This window comes from Cercospora beticola, chromosome 5 (assembly GCF_033473495.1).
Source record: "Cercospora beticola chromosome 5, complete sequence".
Lineage (NCBI taxonomy): Eukaryota > Fungi > Ascomycota > Dothideomycetes > Mycosphaerellales > Mycosphaerellaceae > Cercospora > Cercospora beticola.
The window spans coordinates 4,858,951-4,879,422 of NC_088939.1; the positions used below are offsets into that span (position 1 = coordinate 4,858,951).

General features: G+C 52.1%; 7 protein-coding genes across 7 annotated transcripts; 3 read left to right on the forward strand and 4 right to left on the reverse strand.

Annotated features, from left to right (window-relative positions):
* Nucleotides 1–252: 252 nt before the first annotated feature.
* On the forward strand, nucleotides 253–2,145 carry RHO25_009023 (uncharacterized protein; the record flags this gene model as incomplete). The annotated part of the gene is made up of 3 exons (XM_023604806.2): nucleotides 253–429; nucleotides 498–1,441; nucleotides 1,515–2,145. The coding sequence occupies 3 exons, from the start codon at nucleotides 253–255 to the stop codon at nucleotides 2,143–2,145; spliced, it is 1,752 nt and encodes a 583-aa protein (XP_023460546.1).
* A 152-nt stretch (nucleotides 2,146–2,297) lies between these two features.
* On the reverse strand, nucleotides 2,298–3,634 carry RHO25_009024 (uncharacterized protein; the record flags this gene model as incomplete). Its single annotated transcript, XM_065603135.1, has 2 exons — nucleotides 2,298–3,261; nucleotides 3,315–3,634. The coding sequence occupies 2 exons, from the start codon at nucleotides 3,632–3,634 to the stop codon at nucleotides 2,298–2,300; spliced, it is 1,284 nt and encodes a 427-aa protein (XP_065459207.1).
* Nucleotides 3,635–5,398: 1,764 nt separating this feature from the next.
* Nucleotides 5,399–6,968, forward strand: RHO25_009025 (uncharacterized protein; the record flags this gene model as incomplete). The annotated part of the gene is made up of 6 exons (XM_023604807.2): nucleotides 5,399–5,784; nucleotides 5,845–6,341; nucleotides 6,416–6,459; nucleotides 6,528–6,632; nucleotides 6,696–6,815; nucleotides 6,864–6,968. 6 exons carry the CDS (start codon nucleotides 5,399–5,401, stop codon nucleotides 6,966–6,968), a joined length of 1,257 nt encoding a protein of 418 aa, XP_023460545.1.
* A 1,379-nt stretch (nucleotides 6,969–8,347) lies between these two features.
* On the reverse strand, nucleotides 8,348–11,291 carry RHO25_009026 (uncharacterized protein; the record flags this gene model as incomplete). The annotated part of the gene is made up of 9 exons (XM_023604808.2): nucleotides 8,348–8,938; nucleotides 9,014–9,081; nucleotides 9,135–9,474; nucleotides 9,752–9,824; nucleotides 9,880–9,966; nucleotides 10,031–10,688; nucleotides 10,761–10,873; nucleotides 10,930–11,063; nucleotides 11,115–11,291. 9 exons carry the CDS (start codon nucleotides 11,289–11,291, stop codon nucleotides 8,348–8,350), a joined length of 2,241 nt encoding a protein of 746 aa, XP_023460542.1.
* A 1,297-nt stretch (nucleotides 11,292–12,588) lies between these two features.
* RHO25_009027 (uncharacterized protein) lies at nucleotides 12,589–13,464 on the reverse strand (the record flags this gene model as incomplete). Its single annotated transcript, XM_023604809.1, has 1 exon — nucleotides 12,589–13,464. One exon carries the CDS (start codon nucleotides 13,462–13,464, stop codon nucleotides 12,589–12,591), a length of 876 nt encoding a protein of 291 aa, XP_023460517.1.
* Nucleotides 13,465–14,908: 1,444 nt separating this feature from the next.
* RHO25_009028 (uncharacterized protein) lies at nucleotides 14,909–16,593 on the forward strand (the record flags this gene model as incomplete). The annotated part of the gene is made up of 3 exons (XM_023604810.2): nucleotides 14,909–14,926; nucleotides 14,994–15,095; nucleotides 15,505–16,593. 3 exons carry the CDS (start codon nucleotides 14,909–14,911, stop codon nucleotides 16,591–16,593), a joined length of 1,209 nt encoding a protein of 402 aa, XP_023460469.1.
* Nucleotides 16,594–17,525: 932 nt separating this feature from the next.
* RHO25_009029 (uncharacterized protein) lies at nucleotides 17,526–19,904 on the reverse strand (the record flags this gene model as incomplete). Its single annotated transcript, XM_023604811.2, has 5 exons — nucleotides 17,526–19,000; nucleotides 19,055–19,184; nucleotides 19,243–19,458; nucleotides 19,507–19,729; nucleotides 19,786–19,904. 5 exons carry the CDS (start codon nucleotides 19,902–19,904, stop codon nucleotides 17,526–17,528), a joined length of 2,163 nt encoding a protein of 720 aa, XP_023460470.2.
* Nucleotides 19,905–20,472: the final 568 nt, after the last annotated feature.

Genomic DNA, 20,472 nt, shown 5'->3' on the forward strand with positions numbered 1-20,472 from the left:
ATGCTAATGCGGAGCAGAGAGCTTCCTGAGTTCACCGCAGTGCTGACCGATCTCATGCAAAGGGGCCTGCAAAGTCTGTGAGTGAGTGGAGCACGCATGTATCCCGAACAGGCTCCAGGTGGGCTGCATTTACCCTTTCAGTCTCAATTGCTCGGCGCTCCACAACATGCTTCGCCCAGTTCCAGATTGAAGACATGTCTTTATGTACTCTCCCGTGAGCCCTCTAAGTCGAGGCGACCTACAAACTCAACGATGAAGGATCAAGTCAATACTAAACTGGGAACCCCTGTTCCGTCAAGGAAGCACGCAGTGTCTGTGCAACTTCCAACCTGGCAAGATATGGTGGCATTGGGCAATGGAGATCTCACTGTGATTAACGCCTTGAGAAATGGCTATCCGCGGTCCATTCTGCATCGACACGTTCAGAGCGTAAGACCATGTGTTCCACTTCGATCTTCACAGAAAGTCAATTGCTAACAGTCAGATCTTCCGCTTAGCTTGCTTCAAAATGCAACGCCATCTTGGCCGCCAGTTTCGAAGGAAAAGGGGGACTATCATTATTCCCTGATGCTGATAGTGCTGAAGCGTGCCGAGCATATCTTGGCAACTCTCAGATACATGGAAGTAACGCAACGCCTGACAGCTTGGTTCGAACACTCTTTCTCGCTTTCGAAGGCAGACCTAATTTGGACGACGACTGTGGCGGCCAAGGACTGGCCCCGTTGTGGGCAGTCGCATATCCAGAGAGCTCCGCAACTGTTGCTGCATCTTTTTGGCGCTTGACGGGCGTAGGGATATCATCTCGACGGGCTGAGGCATATCTCTTAGAGCACTCTCAGATTCAGATCAGGCCCATCGAATCACTTCCGCTGCGCTTACAGCCACACACGCACTGCGATGCTCCTGTCCATGAACAGCTTCGTCGGCGGATCTCGAAGATTATGGGGCTATCAATACCACGCTCAAGCGGTATGACGTGTCCAGATAGCTCCGACGTCTTTCTGTTTCCGTCTGGAATGTCCGCCATATTCAACGTGCATCGCATGCTACTGAAGTGGCGTCACGCGGAGAGTGTGGTCCTCGGTTTTCCATATGAGCTTACGCTGAAAATGCTTCAGACATATGGACCCTCGTGCAAGTTTCTAAGCGCTGGAACCAAGGAAGATCTCGATGAGCTAGAGCTTTATCTCCATCAAAGGTTGCAAGATGGGTCCACGAACGTCAGCGTGCAAGCGATATGGTGCGAATGTCCCTCGAATCCCTTGCTGTGGACTCCGGATCTCCAACGTGTTCGAAATCTGGCAGACAAGTACGACTTGGCAGTAGTGGTGGATGACACAATTGGGACATTCGCCAATGTGGATGTGATGGATGTTGCGGACATTGTAGTCTCCTCTTTGACAAAGGCATTCAACGGCTTCGCCGATGTGCTCGCTGGCAGGTACGTTCAAATTGAAGTCCTGCGCTGCATGGCTGCTATCCGATCGAGTATCATGCACTGACGTTCAGATCAGCGCTGTGTTCAATCCCAATTCCCGCCACTACCATGTCTTGAGGACCATGTTCGAAGCATCGTATGCCAACAATCTCTACGTAGACGATGCCACTCAACTCGAACTCAATAGCCGTACGTTCTTGGATCGGGTGTCACGCATGAACCAGACTGCTGAGTACCTGGTTGATTATCTTCGAGCACTCATAAGTCGGGCGTCCCGGATGTCAAGCCTGATTCAATCATACAATCGTTGGAACCATGTCATACGCGCGGTACACTTCCCCAAAGGCAGCGCCTCAATGGAAAATTATGTGCGGCAGATGCGACCCGCGACAACTATGTTCAAGCCTGGATACGGTTGTCTGTTCACAGTCGACTTTCAAACGGTCGACATAGCGGCCGCGTTCTTCGATGCACTCGAACTACACAAGGGCCCTTCACTGGGTGCAGATGTGACGTTGGCTCAGCCATATGTCCAGATGGTATTACAGCGAGAAAAAGAGTGGGCCGCAAGTCACGGCGTACGTGAGACTATCGTGCGCATCTCGGTGGGAATGGAAGACAAGGAATCGCTTCTTCGCCGACTCCAACACGCCCTTACGGTAGCAAGTGCATCGGTAGCCGACATCGCAGTAGCTGCAGTGCTATGAAAGAACCGCTTAGTATTACCTAGCATCAGCCACGAAATTGACCCACTTGCTCCCAGCCAAGCTCCGTTTCAATGACTACCCAAGAAGACTCGCTATAGGTCATGAGGTTTTGAGAGAAAGTTGTTATTTTCGCCATTCGGCGAGTGACTATTTCAAGACGAAACTGTTGGTTTCCCACCAAGAAACATGACCGCCAGCAGTAAATCATACACCAATTTCACTGTTCCTGCGAGCACAAATGAAACGCCCAGACTTGAATTCTGAGCCATAGCACCCGTCACAATGGGGCCTGCACTCTGGGCAAGTGTACGCACAACATTGATAATGCCCAGTGTAGCTGTCCGTTCAGAAGGCGGTATCGATTGTGCGATGAAAGTTTGGCGCGTGGCTTGGTCAAAATCGAGAAATGTGGCCCTTGCTACAAGAAGTCCCACGGCTGATCCAAAATTCTGTGCCAATGGTAGAGCCGTAAGAAACATCGAGGCGAGCGCATGACCGAGAATCATGGTTGGCAGGATACCGATCTGGGACACAATTGGGATAGCCAGCACATTGGAGATGGAGGCTATGATAGCAGCGATCGAGAATACAGAGCCCAGAATGCCGTCTGATACCGATGAGAAGGTCCGCCTGATGAAGTAGGTGAGCCATGAATCCATGGAAAGCCCAGAACCAAAATTGTCCAAGACCAATATGGGACAGAATCGTACTAAGAATCTTCGCGTCTGCGTGCCACTCCTGGATATTAGCGTTTCGTCGTCTTTAATGTCGTGGAGCAATGGTTCTGTTTCTCCTGCTGAGTACGATGGCCTCTTGACAGGCTCTGCTGCTTCCCGTTCACCAAGCTCGCAAGCTTTGCTAAGAAACGCGGTGAGGGATGCCTTGAACAAACCAAGGGCAGCGTACAGCCAGAATATGATTCTATAGGCAGCAATCATGGTCATTTCATGACTTTGGAGCAACTGCAAGAGCCAGCCGGTACCTGAGAGTCCTGCAGAGGCTCCGAAAGTTCCCAAGGTATAGTACCACGCCAGTATGCCGTTCAAATTCTCCGACGGTATCAAATGTGAGATCGTAGATTCCTCAATACACTTGAACGGTCCCACATCCCCTCCACTAGACTAACAATCAGCAAATTTACAGGCATCCCATATATCACAAGAACTGACCTAGGACTAATGACTCCCAAAATGCTTGCAATCAGGAGAACCCAAAAGTTGTTGCATGTTGCAAAAGCTACCCCACTGCCAGCCATGAGTAGCGAGCCAACAGCGAGCATCCATCGACGCCCGATTCTGTCTGCAACTAGAGCAGTGACGATGCTGATGATCATGTCTCCAAAAAGGGTCGCAGTCATGAAGACACCGATCCTGGCGTCCGAGAATCCTATCTCGGAGAGGAAGAAGGACAGAATCAGTGTCGAGCCTCCGAAGGCCAGCAGTCGTACTAGTCTGAGAAGGAAGAGTACTGTAACATCCTTGGAAGTCATCGTGGAGAGAGGTCTCAAGGTCGGCACTCCGACCGAGCATGGAAACTCCTCGCTGCCAGCTGCGACACAGTGAACAGCAGATTCGAGATGCTCGCGGTCGTTGTCTTGTGTGAGAGAAATCCTCTTCCAGCAGGTGACTGATATGATGTACCCAGCTTGAAATCTTCTAGTCACCTTCAGCAAGTGAACCTCGTGCGCTGTAACAGCATCGACTGACAATTAGTTGATTGGAACAAATTTGTGTTGAGAAACGACAAGCAAACGGCTGACATTTCGAGCTCGATGATGCGTTACGCGCATCTCTTCCCCTCTCTCCAAGTTTAAACTTTTCACTTCGATCGTCGTTGAATCCGTGCACAAAGTATTTTGGATCGGCCACCTCAGAGTCTCCGCTACAATCTCCCTCAACGAGACCGTTTGACTGTCATAATTATCACCAGGACTACGTACGAGGCTCAAACTCGATGTGTGACACGCAAACACGGCTGGGTGGCTGGCTTGCTCCGTTCGCCCGCGCAGACCGGAGACGATTCCATTGACGATCAGTCACGGGGAAGACTCGCTGACGATCCGAGCCTGGTATCCGACGCAGCACAGCACTTTTGAGGCAGATGTCTTTCTCAAATTCTTGCAGAGCAGATGTTGATAGCGATTTCCGGTTCAGGGCGCGTCCGAAATCGCACGAGTCTGGGCGATTTGGGCTTTCGGTATGTTCCAAAATGGGCTGAACATGCTCAACTCTTAGCAGGATTCGGCGATGAGTCCGCGGATGGCTCCCGTGTTACCGTCCAAAATTTGCTAGTCCCGCTCATTTCAACTCATTGAATCCGTCTAACTTCTGTAGGACGAGCTAGCAGCCACCCCATCTGTGTCTGTCCTTCAGCCAACGAAGTCTGGATCATACTCTCAGGTTATCGCAGGACGGGGTCACTGAGGACAATCGCATACGGAGCAATAGCCCGACCGGCCAACGTAACGTAATTTTCCAGGTTTTGTGCCTCTGCGTGTTCAGGAACGATACAACTCGTTGGAGACTAGACCCGGTCGAAGGTCGTGGTGTCAGGTCCTTGACAAGCCTATACATGGAGATGCTTTCGAGTCATCAATCTTTCCGCTAGATCTCATCAGAAACATCACATTCATAGCGTGAGAGACCCATGATCAGACCCATGCAGCTTGGCGAATTCTGCCCGATTGTCCCCGGCTGGCGCAAATTTACGGGGTCTTACTTACCAAGTGATAACGAAGCTCCACAAACGAACTTATCAGTCGCAAAGTAAAGCTTCCGACTACTGGCGAGCATTCTGCACCTACCTTTCTAGGCAAATGCGATGGCGGTGTGCGGATGGCACATGAAGTCCGAACAAATCATCCAGCTCATCTGCAGCTGAATCCTGCACAGTCCATCCTGATCAAGCTCTATGTCACTCGTTGAATCATCGGTCGAGATGCTAGTGTCTAGAACGCTCACAGTTTCTTGTTGAGGGTGTCAGCCACCGCGATACCTTGCAGCATGGCATTTATCTACTGCATAGCGGACACAGGTTTCCACAATGCTGCAGATCAATGTCCACACATCATCCAATGTACCGAATCGATGGTCATTGTGGCCAAATGAGTCGTGATGGAATCCTGCACTCTGCAACGGGCGGCAAAGCTCAAGGCCTGCAGGTACATTGCTTTAGTTGTGATCATGTGGTAAGTAGAACTGACATCTTGCTCTCCCCTGGAACGAAGCGTACAGTGCTCCAAGCAACTTCCACCATGGCGATCGACAGTTTCTGGACACCGGTCGAAACGAATTATCAAAAGCATGTCCCGCTGGAAGAGCAGTCCCTTGAAGCCAGTGTAACATTCCCACTGGTCGTCAGAACAGCAAGAAAGTGCACCAAAGAGGCGTTGCTTCGTGAAATCAGTACCCTAGCAAGTCGGCATCATGACGAAAACGCGGTCTCGCCATTGAGGAAACTGCTGGATGCTCATGGTGGAGCAATACAGTTTCGAGAGCTGCCTTTGCATTCTCCTGAGGACTTTTCCGAGTTTCTGGAAGTCCTAGCAGGTGATGGCCCTTATGCCTGGAAACCCCATACCCATAGAGGATCAGAAGTTCTCAGGAAGCCATTGGCGAAGCACGTCATGACAGCAAACGAGTGAGTGATTGACAGCTCGATTACTTCTCGATTCCACCATCGCTTATTTGCAAATTCCAGAGGACCTCCTAGCCATTATATTGGCTGGCATAACGAATATTCGATGTCGCCAGCTCATCCTGCCTATGTTGTTCTGTACTGTCAAGAAGCTCCTACTTCCGGTGGTGAAACTTCACTTGTCAATGGGATTGCATTGCATGATCGCATGCGGAATGCAGAACCAGAATTTGTGCAGAAATCGATTGATAGTGGGATCGCTTACAAGGTTCCTCACACAGCTGTCCAGCGAGATGGAACACTTGGTGGTGCTGGCGTCTACAAGTCTGGTGCTTTTGGACCACCGGACGATGCTCAGAACGAGAGCTGGAAATGTGATATGCAAGATACTCCGGAGAATAGAAAGGGTGTCGAAGATCGCATTCGTCAACTTGCTAGAGAAGGTGGCTGGGATCAGGACCATAGTCAGACAAGTGGAAATGTTCCAGCATGGCAGCAGAAGGGATTCGATTGGACCTGGAATGAAGACGGTGGTCTTGAAGTTTTACACCGAATGCCGGGTGAGTACTCTGATCGTCCCGATAGACATCATGCTCATCAAGTAGGGCGCAAAGCACTGATATGGCCGATGTAGGTGTTCGCGTCCACCCGACGCAGAATGTGCCCGCACTTTTCAACGCAAGTGACTATGACTTCATCTTCTCTCCCTCGTACAATGCGCAGAGTGACGCTGATACTTGTCTCAGTCTCTGTCCACGCGCTATCACAATGCCAAAAAGTACAATACTTTCGAGCCTCCTTTCACATATCGTGATGATGACGGCGTGGAGAAATCTTTCTGGCCACCGCACGTACGGTCGACCTTGCTCTTAATTTTCACCCCAAAACTATCTGCTTCTGACGCTTCTCTTTAGTTTGCCGGACACGAGAAGGACGAACCGATCCCGAGAACATGGCTAGCAACGTTGGACAAGTATCAGAAAGAGTTAGCCAGTGATGTACAATGGCATACTGGCGACGTGTTGATCGTTGATGTGAGTCGGCTTCGGGCTTCGGCGATGCCGTGACTGACACATGAGCAGAATTTTGCAGTGCAACATGCTCGGTGGTCTTGGACTGGGAGCAGGAAAGTGCTTGCAAGTTTCTGGGATCAGCCCAGCCTGAAGGCCTTACCTGTAGTTCAGTGACGGGACGTAGGCAGTCCGAGATATCTTCATGTAGTCTGGTCTCTCAGATACCAGTAATTTAATCATCGTTTCTCCGTCTACAAGGAACCACTCGATTTGGTGAGCATCTCAGGTCTTGACAGAACATGGCATGCAGTGCTCAACATGAGTACAACTTTGCAATACCGCTTGTAACGAAGTGATCAAATGCGTATCGTGATGGCTCTGCAATATCCCTCAATGGTGTGCGTCTACGCTCCGGGGCGTCCACGTCATCGGCGGACTCAGCAACGTCTCTCGACGTGTTGACCTGGGCCAAAGCGAATGCCATTAGTAAGTTGGGGTCCAAAACTCCAGGGAGGATCAGCTCCAAGCTCCCCAATTGCACAACACCAGCCACCAGGAACTCGGCCTGCCATGAGGTAAGTCGGAACGCCTCTTCGCATGCCTGTCGAGTTGTGACTGTCATGTCATGTCACCCGTTGATGCGTCCCAGTGGATTAGACAATCCCAGTTGGGAGAATGCCAAGCTCGTTGATCAGTCTCATCAAGTCGATCGCCAAGATGTCGAGCCCGGTGGCTGATGCAGAGGAATCCGCTTTCACAGCGGACTCGGATCTGCTCAGCGCACCTTGCCAAATGAGCATTCATGCTGCACCGCTGGGGCATCCCGGGGAATGCAGTCATTCTTCGCCTCGGGGAACAGGCACCAACATCACTCGTCTTGGACGTTGCCGCTGCAGGGTCCAATATGGTGAGAAGCATGCAAGTTGGCGAAAGGGCATGACTCCGAAGTGAAGTCAGTCGGATCTGCCTTACACGCGGGCTGGCAATTGTGTGGCAGACGAAGTCACATCCGCCATCACTTTCATTGGCTCTTCGGGGAAGCCAGAAGATCCATCCGGTGATAGCGTGCTGGGGCTATGATGCGATTTCTGCATTGACCAAGTGACCCATCTCATCTTCAACTTCGGCGATCGCCTGCTGGTGCTTCACGTAGACCACTGGAGAAACATCGTGTGCAACGAAAGTCCAACATTCCTACTCCTATGGTGGCCCGCGTTACTGTTGATCCGGTCTGCAGATCACCCTGAGCAATATGTGCAGGTCACAAAAACAAGCACCTGCTTGGAAGCATTCGATACAATCGAGTATATTTGAGGCTTATGGACACACAATCCTGCTGGATCGCTGAATCAGATCCGCCGCTCAGGAGCTGCTTAGTACTGTACAAGGTGTAACTAGCCTGCGAGCTCGTCCAATTATCTGCAGGATTGACCAAGAATAGGCGGTCGGAAGGGATCCTTGTGCAACAACAATACCGAGATTATTCATGATGCCGTCTGATAGCAATGGCGATTCTATGTAGACTATCGATTGATACTGCGCTACTATGCTCTTCAAAGCCTATCATTTTTGAAGCCAGCAATCTTCTTCTCAGTTCTGATATTATGCCAATCTGCTGCAGTCATGACATTTCCGTTGCTGTCCTGATACTCAGCATCGTCAGCGGGCCGCAAAAAGAAAGCGAAAGAGTATTTGTCCTCCTGAGTTCCATCGTTGATCCGTTCTACCCGATGCAGAGCAGATGTGTACGTCCCCTGGGAGATGAAGCTCAATGAGTCGCCGACGTTCACTATCGCCCCGGTTTTCGAAGGTGGCACATATCTCCAGACTGATTCCACTGGATCTCGAATCTGTAGGCCCCATTGCTCTGTGAGCAGAAGTGTCAAGGTGCCCATGTCTTTGTGCTCGTTGTGCCCGGATGATTGGAATGGTGCATCGTGAGGATAGCGAAGAACAACCGCATTTGTCCGTGAAGCCTTCTCAGAGATATGCATGGCTCTCACGCGGTCGTCTGTAAGGCACGAGAGGACCTGCATGAGGACATTGTACGAGCTCTCCTGGAACTTTCTCACAACCGGCATCGCAGTGTCGATGATCTCTCCTGTCAAGCCAGCCTTGGGTCCATCCGTGGGGCGGAAAGCGAACTGGTTGCGAAACGTTCAGATGCGAACACTGCGAACACACTACGGATTCGCGTCTTCAATGTTGGGATTGCGCACCTTCAGGGACTCATATCCGTTCGAAAAGCCACGAGATAGCCCTTCCGATGTTCCCACAGGCTCATATCCTGACTGAATCAGTGCCAAAAACAGCTTGTCCATATGGGGCAGAAGGTCATACCATACACCTCATTCTTGCAGTCTCCCAGCTTGGTGCGTAGATCTTGCGCAAAGTATTCTTTCGCAAAGTGAAGTAGCTGCTCTCGGAGCCATGAATGGTCAGAGCCTACATCCAGATCGAGATGGAAGATGCCAGTCTCCGAGCACGTTTTTCTCAATCTCTGGAGTTCTTGGTGGTCGCCGTCGTGAAGTTTGCGAAAGCTGATACTTGGCAGTTGTGTGCGCGGCTGGAAAGTCTCTGCATGCGGCATCTCTGCTTGCTCTTGTCGCAAGGTTGCAGTCCAGAGTTCGGTGATCTTGTAGCTTCGTAGAAGTAGTGTTGATGACAGAAATACGGAAGTCTGTAGGATAAACTTTCGTCGAGGGTCTCAACGAACGTCGCTGTCGATATCATCATCATATTTCGATACCAGTCAGTAAAATACCAGATTTCAGATGCGTAGCGTGAAAATTGGATCAGTTGGCCAAATACACTATGAATCTCAAGCCAACATGATTGCAACACGAGCGAAAGTAATCAAGTTCTACTTCACCATTGGTACTTGAAACAGTACCTGTCTTCCTCCTGATATTCAACGAGCACATGATGCCGAACTAAAGAAAGCTGTTTCCATTTACACGTTGACTACAGCTTCTCACAACACTGTCTATGCTCTTCGCCACCCGGTCGATATTCGCATTCGTGATACCCCTGTGGATCGTTAGTTCTCATCTTGTTCCTTGAACACCATCGCGAGCCAACTTACGAGATCGAAAGCCGACCATTGTCTTGTAGATAAACATGATGCTGCTTCCTCAGCATAGTCAACTCAGATTGACTTAGATTCATAAGGCTGCAGACATTCTGAGATTAGTAAAACCCTTTCTCTGCAACCATTTTAGCTCCAACAAGCTTACCAAAACATTCCTTTTTGCTTTGTAATGAGTCCCCAATTGCCCGGAGTTTGGAGTTGCCCAAAGAGTGCCCGCAACCTCTCTCTTCGATGTTGCAACTGAGACGCCATTTTCTTGACGTCTAATTCCCACTGGGCTCGCAGATCCGGGCTGGTCAAGATGAGCTCAACGATGTTAGCACCAAAAGCCGGATAGCCGCCAGTCTCATATCTCGTCATCAACCGTAGTTGCATCTCAAGACGATGACAAACTTCCGGGTTCGGAGCCGTAAGGCAAAGAACTCCCACACGCTCGCTGTACAATCCAAATGCTTTACTGAAAGTTGCACAAAGCATGATGGACACATTGGCCTCTGCACATATTCGAATGCATTCAGTGTCTTGTTCGATAGAACCACTGGCCATTCCATAGTATGCTGCATCAAATATGATGAGGTGGCCTCGCATGGCACACGTAGCGGCGATTTGAGTCCACTGCTTGGCTGTGGGATCACAACCTGTGGGATTTTGACCTGCGGTTTGTAGCACAAGGACGGATTCAGGTAGAAGCTGGTCTACGGCCGCATGAAAAGCATCGAAATCGAGAGTCGCGTCTTTCGTGTCAAAGTAGGGTATTTCTTCGACTCGCAGCCCTGCATGTTCGAAGATGTTGGCGTGATTTGCTGTCGTTGTCAACGCCTCGATCAGGAAATGGTTTTCCACTAGCGATGCTTGTCTTGTGATTGATAACTTACACCATGTTTCTCGCGGCAGGTAGACAGTTGGTTGTGCAACGTGATGCCTCTTTAGTAGGCACGCGGCCATGTAGCATGCACCACTTGCTCCCAGGCATTGGGCGGTCGCTACTCTACAGCGATAGTTTCAGACATGTCTGCAATCGCTATCAATAGAACCAGATCTCACCTTTTCTCTTCCATGATCGCACTGTTCTCTCCGAAGAATAGACTTGCACTGACTTGGAGAAAGGTTGCTGATCCGATCTGAGACGATCGATAGCCATGATGCCAATGGGGCTCCCTGAACAGTCTCCTCCTCGCCTGAACCATTTCTACATTAGTTTCACATCAATTGCAAGAATAAGTACAGACCTCGATGACCGATGGTAAAGTGTAAATTTCTCCCTCATCGTCTTGATACACTCCTACCATCAAGTCCGTCTTCTCAGGAGCAGGGTCTTTCCTGTACTCTGCAATCAACTGATATACAGTCTCATTGTACTGGGCAGCAGGGACTGCACTGAAAGGATGTCGTTGCTTGGAGGCCATCTCGAAATATGATCGTGTTCATCTATTCGCCCTGTTGGCCTCCTAAACGAGTGCAAAGCTTAGGGTTAAATCAAGCGTTCGAATAGTGCGCTCCTTACGACCGATTCCAACAACTATCCTACTTAACGAAACGTGGATACGTAGTAGAACGAAACGAGCTTCTAATTTCGACACTCGCGTGGGGAGCGAGCATTTGCATCCGCTGTCTGATGCGAGATAGCGGGACCTACCCCATCGAGCGACCCACTTGAAGATGCATGGAGCTCGAGCGATCCGCAGCTCTAGCGACGGGTACTCACATCTCCACCATTCCCGATCGAAGTCAACTCATTGACCAGATTGAGGCAATGCAGAGACACAAACTCTTGTGGTTGATGTTCCGCAATCATGTATGCACTATGCAGCAGGCGTACCTAGCACGTACAGAAGTGTCCCTCAACGAAAGACCGATTGCAAGGTCCAAGAAACGTTTCAACCCTGCCTGAGTTTATGCCGCTGAGGGCCGTAGAGTCCATCGCCGCGGGTATGGGAAATCTGCCATCTCACCGCAAGTCTACCCCGTGACCGGAACTGATACCGGGAGGAAAGACGAAGCAAAGTGCAGACGTTTGTCAGAAATGCTGGAAGGTGGCAGTCTGAGTGTGTGAGTATTGCGTCTTTTCCTCGCTGCGCTGATTCATCCAAGTGTCTATCTGCTGAGACTTTCGAAAACGCTGCAAGAAACGAGACCCGCTATTGAAGAAGGCCTTGAAGCGGCGAAATATGTCATGGCCAGCTACATGCACGTTTTTCAGCTCTATGAAACCAGATCTATGCGACAGGCTGATGACGAGACGCTGCCTAAGATCTGCATCTCACGGTGATACAGCTGGAATACGGAACTGAGGCCTACAAGAATCGGGAAAGCAAGGCAAATTCAAGTCTTGAGAAGATCGAGCAGCTTCTTGTATTTCATGTCCTTCGCGTCTTGTCCTACTAGTCATCTTCTCATACAACAAGACGTGTCAAAGCGTCCACAGACGCAAAGACTCCCGAGAGACCATAGATTTCGACCGTGATGACAAGAACGGGACCCTTCAGGAACCAAGACAATGTTCTCCCATCGCATAGCAGTGGGTACACATCCAATTGCAACGAACTGCTCGATTTGACACCTGCTGCCCGTCTTTGGGCATGACACCTTTACCACCTCCGGATCACGTCTGTATAGCAGGCCTCAGCCCTGATTGCGCATCCATCGCGCAACCTGCATTGCTTCCCTGTAATCCTCGTCATCCCAAAGTCTCAATCCCATAGCCTACATGGAATTGCGAGTGTTGGCGTAGTTCTCATTGAGCCAGTCGAGTTGCGCCTTGGTGAACTGGTAGGGAGCACCATGGGAAGCTGATCCAGCCTCAGGATCAGCCAAGAAGTCGTTTTCCTCTTCGCCAGTTTGGTTCTCCTCCTCGCCACTGTCCTTTTCTTCTTCCTCCATTTCCCTATCTGCCTTCGATGTCTCGCGTTCCTCAGCACGTTGCTCGTCATTCTCCAACTTGAAGCCCCACGATATGTTGAATGTATTGCCGTACCACACCTCGAACCACGCCTTGAGTTCTTCAGTCACACCCGATCGAGGCTTCTCTGGTTCCTCCGATCTCTTCGATCCTTCTGAATTCGTCTGCGGCATCCACTTGGCTCGCTTCTCATCGTTCCAGTCTACACTGATCAAGTAGAGCGTGTACGGATTCGGATCCAAGCTCGTCTGTGTCGCACTCAGTCCGACGAGACGCAAGCGCTGGAGGTCCATGCTGAGGCCAGGACAGTCGAATATACCTGCTGCCGCTCCAGTAGCCTTGTGGCGAAGCTCGCCACGCTTCTTGTCGGAATCCGTATTGACATCGTACTCGTCCAGGATGGGGCGCCCAATAATGTTGCAGATCATCTTTGGCACGTACAAGACGTCCTTCAGCACAAGGGTGCGCTTGGACTTTGGTCCAGTGCGGTTCTCGCGGACTTTGACGCTCAATTCGACATCGCCGATACCAAGGACTTCGTTCTCGCCACGGTAAGTGTCTCCTATGTATGATTTGATGGGTTTGAAAGTGGTGAACCAGTCGCGGTGGTTGGCAACGTGAGCGTCAGCTTTGCTGATCCAGAGCCAGTCGACTTGATAGTCAGATCCGGTTGGTGCCATCTTGCGGAGGAACCAAGGCGCGCTTGATGGTTGCTGACTGCGGAAGAGTACTCCTGGACAGCGAGAGTAATGGACGTGCGAGTGGGCGGTCGAGTCGTGCGGATGGGATGAAGCGAGAGCAGGAAGAGGTGCAAGTTGAATTATTGTCTGCGAATTCCCTTTGGCATCGAGTCATAAGTAGTTCGAGCGGCCGCGAAAGCGTCACAATCATGGTTAAAGGAGAAAACCGTCTAACAAACGCCAAGCGGTACACAGCAAACATTTAATGACGTCGAACTCGGCATGTCTGCAGTCTGCCGATGCTAGCTCATACTGTTGGAACTCGTTCAAATCGACTGTTCATACGCGGCGAATGATGGTGCGCGCTTTTCTCGTGATCGAACGTCGAATCGCGCGGATTTGATGCAGAGGATGCTCTGAAAGAGCCAGCGGGGAACCAGTAAACGACCCCATGATATGCTGGAATGGCCTTGCACCGTTATCATATACTTGCACACAACTGAGCGAGCCGAATCGCTGGTTCGCTATTCTCAGGACCTGTAGCCTTCGATGCACCGGGACGCAGAAACCCCAAATACACATCTCTTTCGTATCGCCGGAATCGTCATCGGGTTGCCGTTTGCTGTGAGAATCTTCGGCAACTAACTGCTTCGCAATCTCACGACCTTTAGCACGCTGCTCAGTAATGTCGATATCCAACCCTTGTAGAACAAGAGATTCCCATTGATTTTGGTGAACATGATTTCTCCCTGTCCAGCTCTCCGAGTCTCGGTTTGTGGAAACGCGAACGATGAGTAGCTCAGACAAGCCGAGACAACTCTACCTCTCCTTATTGCGGTCCAAGCTGAACGAGTTCTGCACAAGCTGTACAAAGGTAGATGCGCCTGAATGATGTCTCTTGTCGTGAACGATTCTCGAGTACTGTCAATTCTGCGGCCCGTGAGTGCTGTATCTGTCAGAGAGACCGCGATCGAGACAAAATTTCAGTTGCAAGACCTCATGTGAAGACCGTATGCAGTGAAGACCATCTGCATATGACGATGCCTCCTGGTTGTGACTGCTGAAGTGAGGGAGGGCGACTAGCGCGCGGCTGTAGCCGAGCAGCCGAACTACTTAAAGCGGGCTGTTGCAACACAGCCAAAGACACCAACGTGCTGTGCAGGGCGAAACAGCGAACAGGCCGGCGACACCACCTCCGACACACTGGAAGGTGGCAGGGGACGATAGCACTGAATAATAGACCACATATTTCCTACCGCCACGACCTTTGCGCCGCACACGAAGCGCTCGCGCTCCTCCGAACGCCGCATCTCCAGGCGGTAACGCCAGGCCTTTGTTGCGCCAGCGGATTGACCAGCGACAATATATCCAGCAGGCCACGACGATATCCTTCCGCCGTTGATCCCTCGATCTCCGCGTCTGCTACCGCACTCTGACCGCCAACATGACCAATACGCTCGTGGTGAGTGGTGGAACGCGGCCGAAGCGTAGTCCTGGCAGCAGCGCAGCAAGGCTAACCCGAAGAATAGGGCGACGTCTACCTCAAGATCATTGAGGAGGTCGTAGCAGCGTCGCAGGCCGACTTCGAGGAGAGCGGCGTGGGTTCGCAGACATTGGGCGAGTTGCAGCAGGTATGTGTGTTTTCTCCTCTCTCTCCTGGACAACGGCGGCCATCACCACGGGACTGCGTCGCAGCGCATGACGATCGCATCAAGAAAGAGACGTCGGGATCTGCAGCGACACGGCAACATCGTCGACGGCAGCGGAAATGCTGGTTTGGCCGCGGCGGAGGAGCGCAGGGCGGCGAGCGCTTTCGGCGGGCGAGGGGCGGGGCTGGCTTTGAGGATCGCAGATTTGCTGGGCCCGCCCTCTCTTTTGCTGTTCCAGCTTTATACGCTCTCCTTTCCGCTAAGCCCCACTCTGCGCCATGACACTAACCCTTTTCGCTCGCATCACGTGCAATACACCTCTCAGCACCCCAGTCGACCTCACTTATACACCAACAGATGGGATGCAAGACACTCGCTGACATGCACAAAGGAATGGCAGAACAAGCTGTCACAGCGTGGTGTTGCGCAGATGCCATGGGACCCGAAGCCGCAACCTCCGCAGCCGCCGCAGCAACAAATCGCACCAACTAATCCCAGCGGCAATGTGAATGGCATGCCTGCCAATCCTTATGCCAGCTATGACGCCTCTCAGGCTGCCTCAAACGGTCAGCGAGTCAAAACTGAACCCGGTATGGAGCACCAATACCATGGCCTTCCAAATGGCAACTACGGCCAAAACAACGGCCAGCCGATCCCTGTGCAAGGTGGCGCTGCTCGAGCACAGCAATTGGTTCAGCAGCAGTTTGGAAATGCAGCAGCACCGTCTTTGGCTGCCATGCAACGTGGTGGTCTCGCATTGCCAGGCCAGCAACAACAGCAGCCGAAACCACAACCGATGCAGCTGCCACAAGGTAGTCCAGCACAGCAACAGTTCCAACAAGCGCAACAAGCTGCAATGGCGCAACAGCAGCAGCGGCTGCACCAGCAACAAGCTCAACCTCGCATCAAGGTCGAAAATGATAGTCCACAGCTTCAGCAGGGCCAGTTCCAGCATCCAAACTACCCCCAGACCGATGGAGCTACTGAAGAGGACGATCTTGCGCAATGGCGCGCTGTGCTCGCCGAGAGACGAGCTGCTCACGCACAGCAGGCACATCAAGCCGATCGCATGATGCGAGACCAAGTCCTGAGCCTTACAGCTGACCTGTCGAGCGGCTTGATGGTGCCTCTTGGCGAGCAGCCTTCGTTGCGGATCAAGAATAAGAAGCGGTCCACCACCACTTCTGCCGCTGGACCTTCGATCCCACAGCTCGATGGAGATGAAGACGAGGACGAGGATAAGGGCGTCAAGGATGAGGACGATCCCGATGCCATCAACTCCGACCTCGATGACGACGACGATGATGGTCAAGGCGCTATGGGCGACGAAGACGATGATCTCGGCGACAGCATCCTGTGTACGTACGACAAGGTTCAACGCGTCAAGAACAAGTGGAAGTGCACACTCAAGGACGGTGTCATGAGTGTCTCTGGGAAAGAATGGGTCTTCCACAAGGGTATGGGAGAGTTTGAGTGGTAATTGAATCACGTCGAATACCCGAACACCTGAGCACACAATGGCCGTGCAGTAAGCAGATCTCTGGATCGCGCTGCTCTACCTCTATCAGGTCTCCCAGCCATCCTGAGGACCAACACAGCTTATCGGCCAATATTGTTTCACACAATGATACCCTACCAACAGACCCCAGGGCCAGGGAGGGATGGAGGGATGGAGAGGATTTCTACGTGACGCGACACCGCGTTAATTTTCATTAAGGGTTGGCATAGATTGAGCACCACAGCCACTACCACTGTTATCTGCTTGTTTTGTTTTGCTTGCGGCCCCGCGAGATTCCAGGCACCACCGCGAGGAAACTACGTTTGATGTACAAATAGAATAAGACAAGGCACGGAAAATGAGAATGACACTGATGATGAATTATGCTTCAGTGCTCACAAACTTCGGACGAGATCTCGTGCTTTGGGAATGCTCGCGTCGTTATGTCATAGCGCGCACTTCTCCTCTTCTTCTGCTTGCTGACTGACTAGATCTATCTCTTGCCTGGATGCGATCCCCCCCTGCCGTAGTCCCGGCCACTCCTCAATCTCCTTCGCAATAGCGAACCTGACAAGCCATCGCGAACCGCCTGTATGGCGCCGTCTTGCGTCCTGAGCTCTGTGCTCGTGCAATCAATGGCGATTGGAGCATCCTTCTCATGCCATCCCTCTTCGCTTGTCGCTGCGTTCGTTTGTCAGGCGCCCTCAAGCACTGGCAATGCCTCGACATGCGCGGCGGGTAGCGATGCAGCGAACAGGCTGCTCGGAGGCTCGCCCAGTCCGACTCTTGCCCATGCCGCTTTTTGCCTCGAGACCATGCTCTGCTCATCGCACTTGCAATGGCAGAACCCCGTCTCGAATCGTACCATACTTCTTTCCTCACGAAGATTTCTGGCTTTAGTGCATGCAACGATTTCAAGTCACAAACCAACCACCTCTGATATCCGCCTCATCCATGCCAAAGCCGAACACGATTCGGAATAAATCTCTCATCCAAGCCCACTGCTCACTATTGCCCAGCCACCTTACACTCTTGGCGACTTCGACTGCAGTTACGCGTTTCGAGGACATCGCATGTGCATTTTTCAAACTCTGATCATTGACTACAAGTTTCTTGTAGAAGCTCAAGACTTTCATTTGCCAGGGTAGAGTTCCAAATGCTGTGTCGGGAAGTGCTTGAACGTATGCAGGAAGAGGTTGCGACGAAGTACGAGAGTAGCCAGTGTTCAATCCGGCTTTGAGGAGGAGACAGCGGAGACGGGCGAGATGAGTTTCTTCGCCGCCGGCTGTGGCGGTGGAGCTTGTGCGTTGAGAGGAAGTTGCGGACGCCGCGGATTCGGAATAGTCGCTCAGAACGGAGGCGTTGGAGGTCCAACGATCGTGATGGGGAGCATTGCCGCCGCCGCGGGAACCGCTCGACTTGGAAGGGCCGAGAACGAGGATGTTGGGAACATTGGCGGAATCTGGAGAGGAGTGCGCTGTAGAAGTGTCGTCAAAGACCGTCACCGGAGTTTCGGGTGGAAAGGTCGGGGCTTCGTGGTATTTGCGGTTGCTGACTGTGCTTGAGGTGGAACGACCAGCGGAACCGCGAGTGGAGGTGGATTTGAGTGATGTTTGTGATTGTGCGCCGAAGGAGGTCTGATGTGGCCGCGGAGTGCCTCTATCGGGTCTTATTTGTGTCCAGCCTTCGCGGAAGAGGTCGCATAGATCCCAGCATGCTTGGACAGCAGAGCCTAAGAGTTCTTCATCTGCTTGCTTGCATTCGCGACTGCTTTGGCGGAGGTTGAAGAGCATTTCTGCCAATGACCAGCACGCACGCAAAAGTGAGTCCGTCTCTCGTGGCAAAGATGTTGGCATCTTCATGAGTCGGTGGCAAAGCGTGATGTAGAAGTCCAGTGTGCGCTCAACGAAGGCATCAGGAAGCTCGTGGTGATTGATGTTGTAAAGGTGGTTGTTGAGCTCGAAACTGACCCGCAGCACTGAGTCAGTGGCTTCGTCGACTCTTGCTCGCGCGTCAAAGAGGGATTGACAGAAGTCACGACACAACTCCAGTGTAGGTATGACTTGTGCCGTGTGGTCCTCATCTTTGTTGTCGTATAGTTGCTGGCACAACCTCCAACAGCTCTGCCATGCATGCTGTTGTACTTCCTGTTGGCCTCGGAATTTGAACGTGCGCTGGCGATGGCTGGAGGATAAGTTTGCAAGCGTATTGCAAAGCGTCCAGCATTCGCTCAAGGCGGTGCGCAATGCCTCAATCTCCTCGTTGGTCTGATCGAGTTGCTGCATAGCTTCTTGCATACTCCCATCTCCAACGAGTCCGGCAGTGCTGGGACGCTTCTCATCGTCGGCCTCTGCAGCGACGTGGTCATCGGCAAGTCCTTCGGGAATGTCTGCAGGCACTGTCAGATATCGCTGGAAGTATAGGTCGAAGCCTTCAAGCAGACCTTCGAGACTCGATGTTCGCCGACTTTTGCGCTTCCACTCGTCCTCCAATTCTTGCCGTGTCTGTGCGCGTGGGGTAGGCTTCTCATTGGATCGAGGGATGTCAGTGTTGACGGGTGCGACAGGTGAGGGCTGTTTCTCGAAGATGTTGGCTTATGTTGTCAATGTAACGCACTCAAGCCAAGCTTACCTTCTGCGTCGGAATCATGGTCGCGGCTTCCGGTGTGCTCGGCGAGGCGACACGGGCAGTCGATCCGGAAACATCAGTCGGCGATGCATATTGTTTCTGTCCTCCTTCGAAGTCCTTGAAGCCAGTGGGAATATGTATCACGGATTGGGGGTCGTTGTCGGCCGAGTCTGATCGCAATCGCGCTGGAAGGGAAGTCACAATCTTGGGTGGAGGATCCTGCCACAGTCAGTACCCGAACGCAATTGCCCATAACAAGAGTCGTACTTTCGGACTCGCTGGACTGTTGATATCGACATCGGGAGAGTGTACATCAAACGCATCGCCATTGGACGCCGACTCCGGCGATCTTATATCGGTGTCTTCATCCTCTTGCGCGTCTTCATCAATTTCTGTTCCCTCTGTACCATTCGAGTCTACTGGAGACGGTTCGATCTGCTGCGGATATGGACTGGGCGGTGGTGCGAGCGAATCGGTGGGAGCGGAGGAGCTACGATGGGAGTCAGCGATATAACTTTACAGGTCGCGGCCCAACGCTGGACGAACCGATTGCTATGCGTATTGCCGCCAGAAAATGCGCTGAAGCGAGCGGGAGAATTGGGAGAGTCGGAGTAGGGACTGAAGGCAGACACCAGTCCGCCGCCAGTTGGAGAAGCCATCGGCATTATCGGGTTCTTCAAAGCCATAACAAAACAGTCGCAAGATCGTCCAGCGTTTCGCAGCCAGTCGAGCTATAATACGTCCGTGGTCCAGCACAAGGTCCGCCTGCAGCTCACTGAAGCTGCATTATTATGCTGCGGGCAATCGTAAAGAACACGGCGCGGAACACACCAGGCGAGTCTTCAGAGGCCGCCGCTCACAGCCTCGCGCGCTGCCCAGGCAATGACCGGTTTTGTGGTCCCACCACAGCTGCAACAAGAATGTCGACGCGCGCAATCCGGGCTCGCCGAAGAATAAGATTGAGAGCAGGCTGCTGCGCCGGCAGGACAGTGGTATACTTCCAGAGAAGGGGGGTTCTGCGGCACAGCCAGCGCGCCTCAGATCGCCTATCTTTCCAGACGTCCTGCGCCGTAAGAGTTACAATAACCAACAGAAGGATCCACGAAGCTATGGCCCGCAAGAGGACGAAGTTGCATCTGCATGCAACCGAAACAGACGCGGTCAGCTTGCTCGCCGCCCGCACGAGCGTGGGTCAGCTTCGGGAGGCGTCGCCCTGCTGCCTCTTCCAAGACG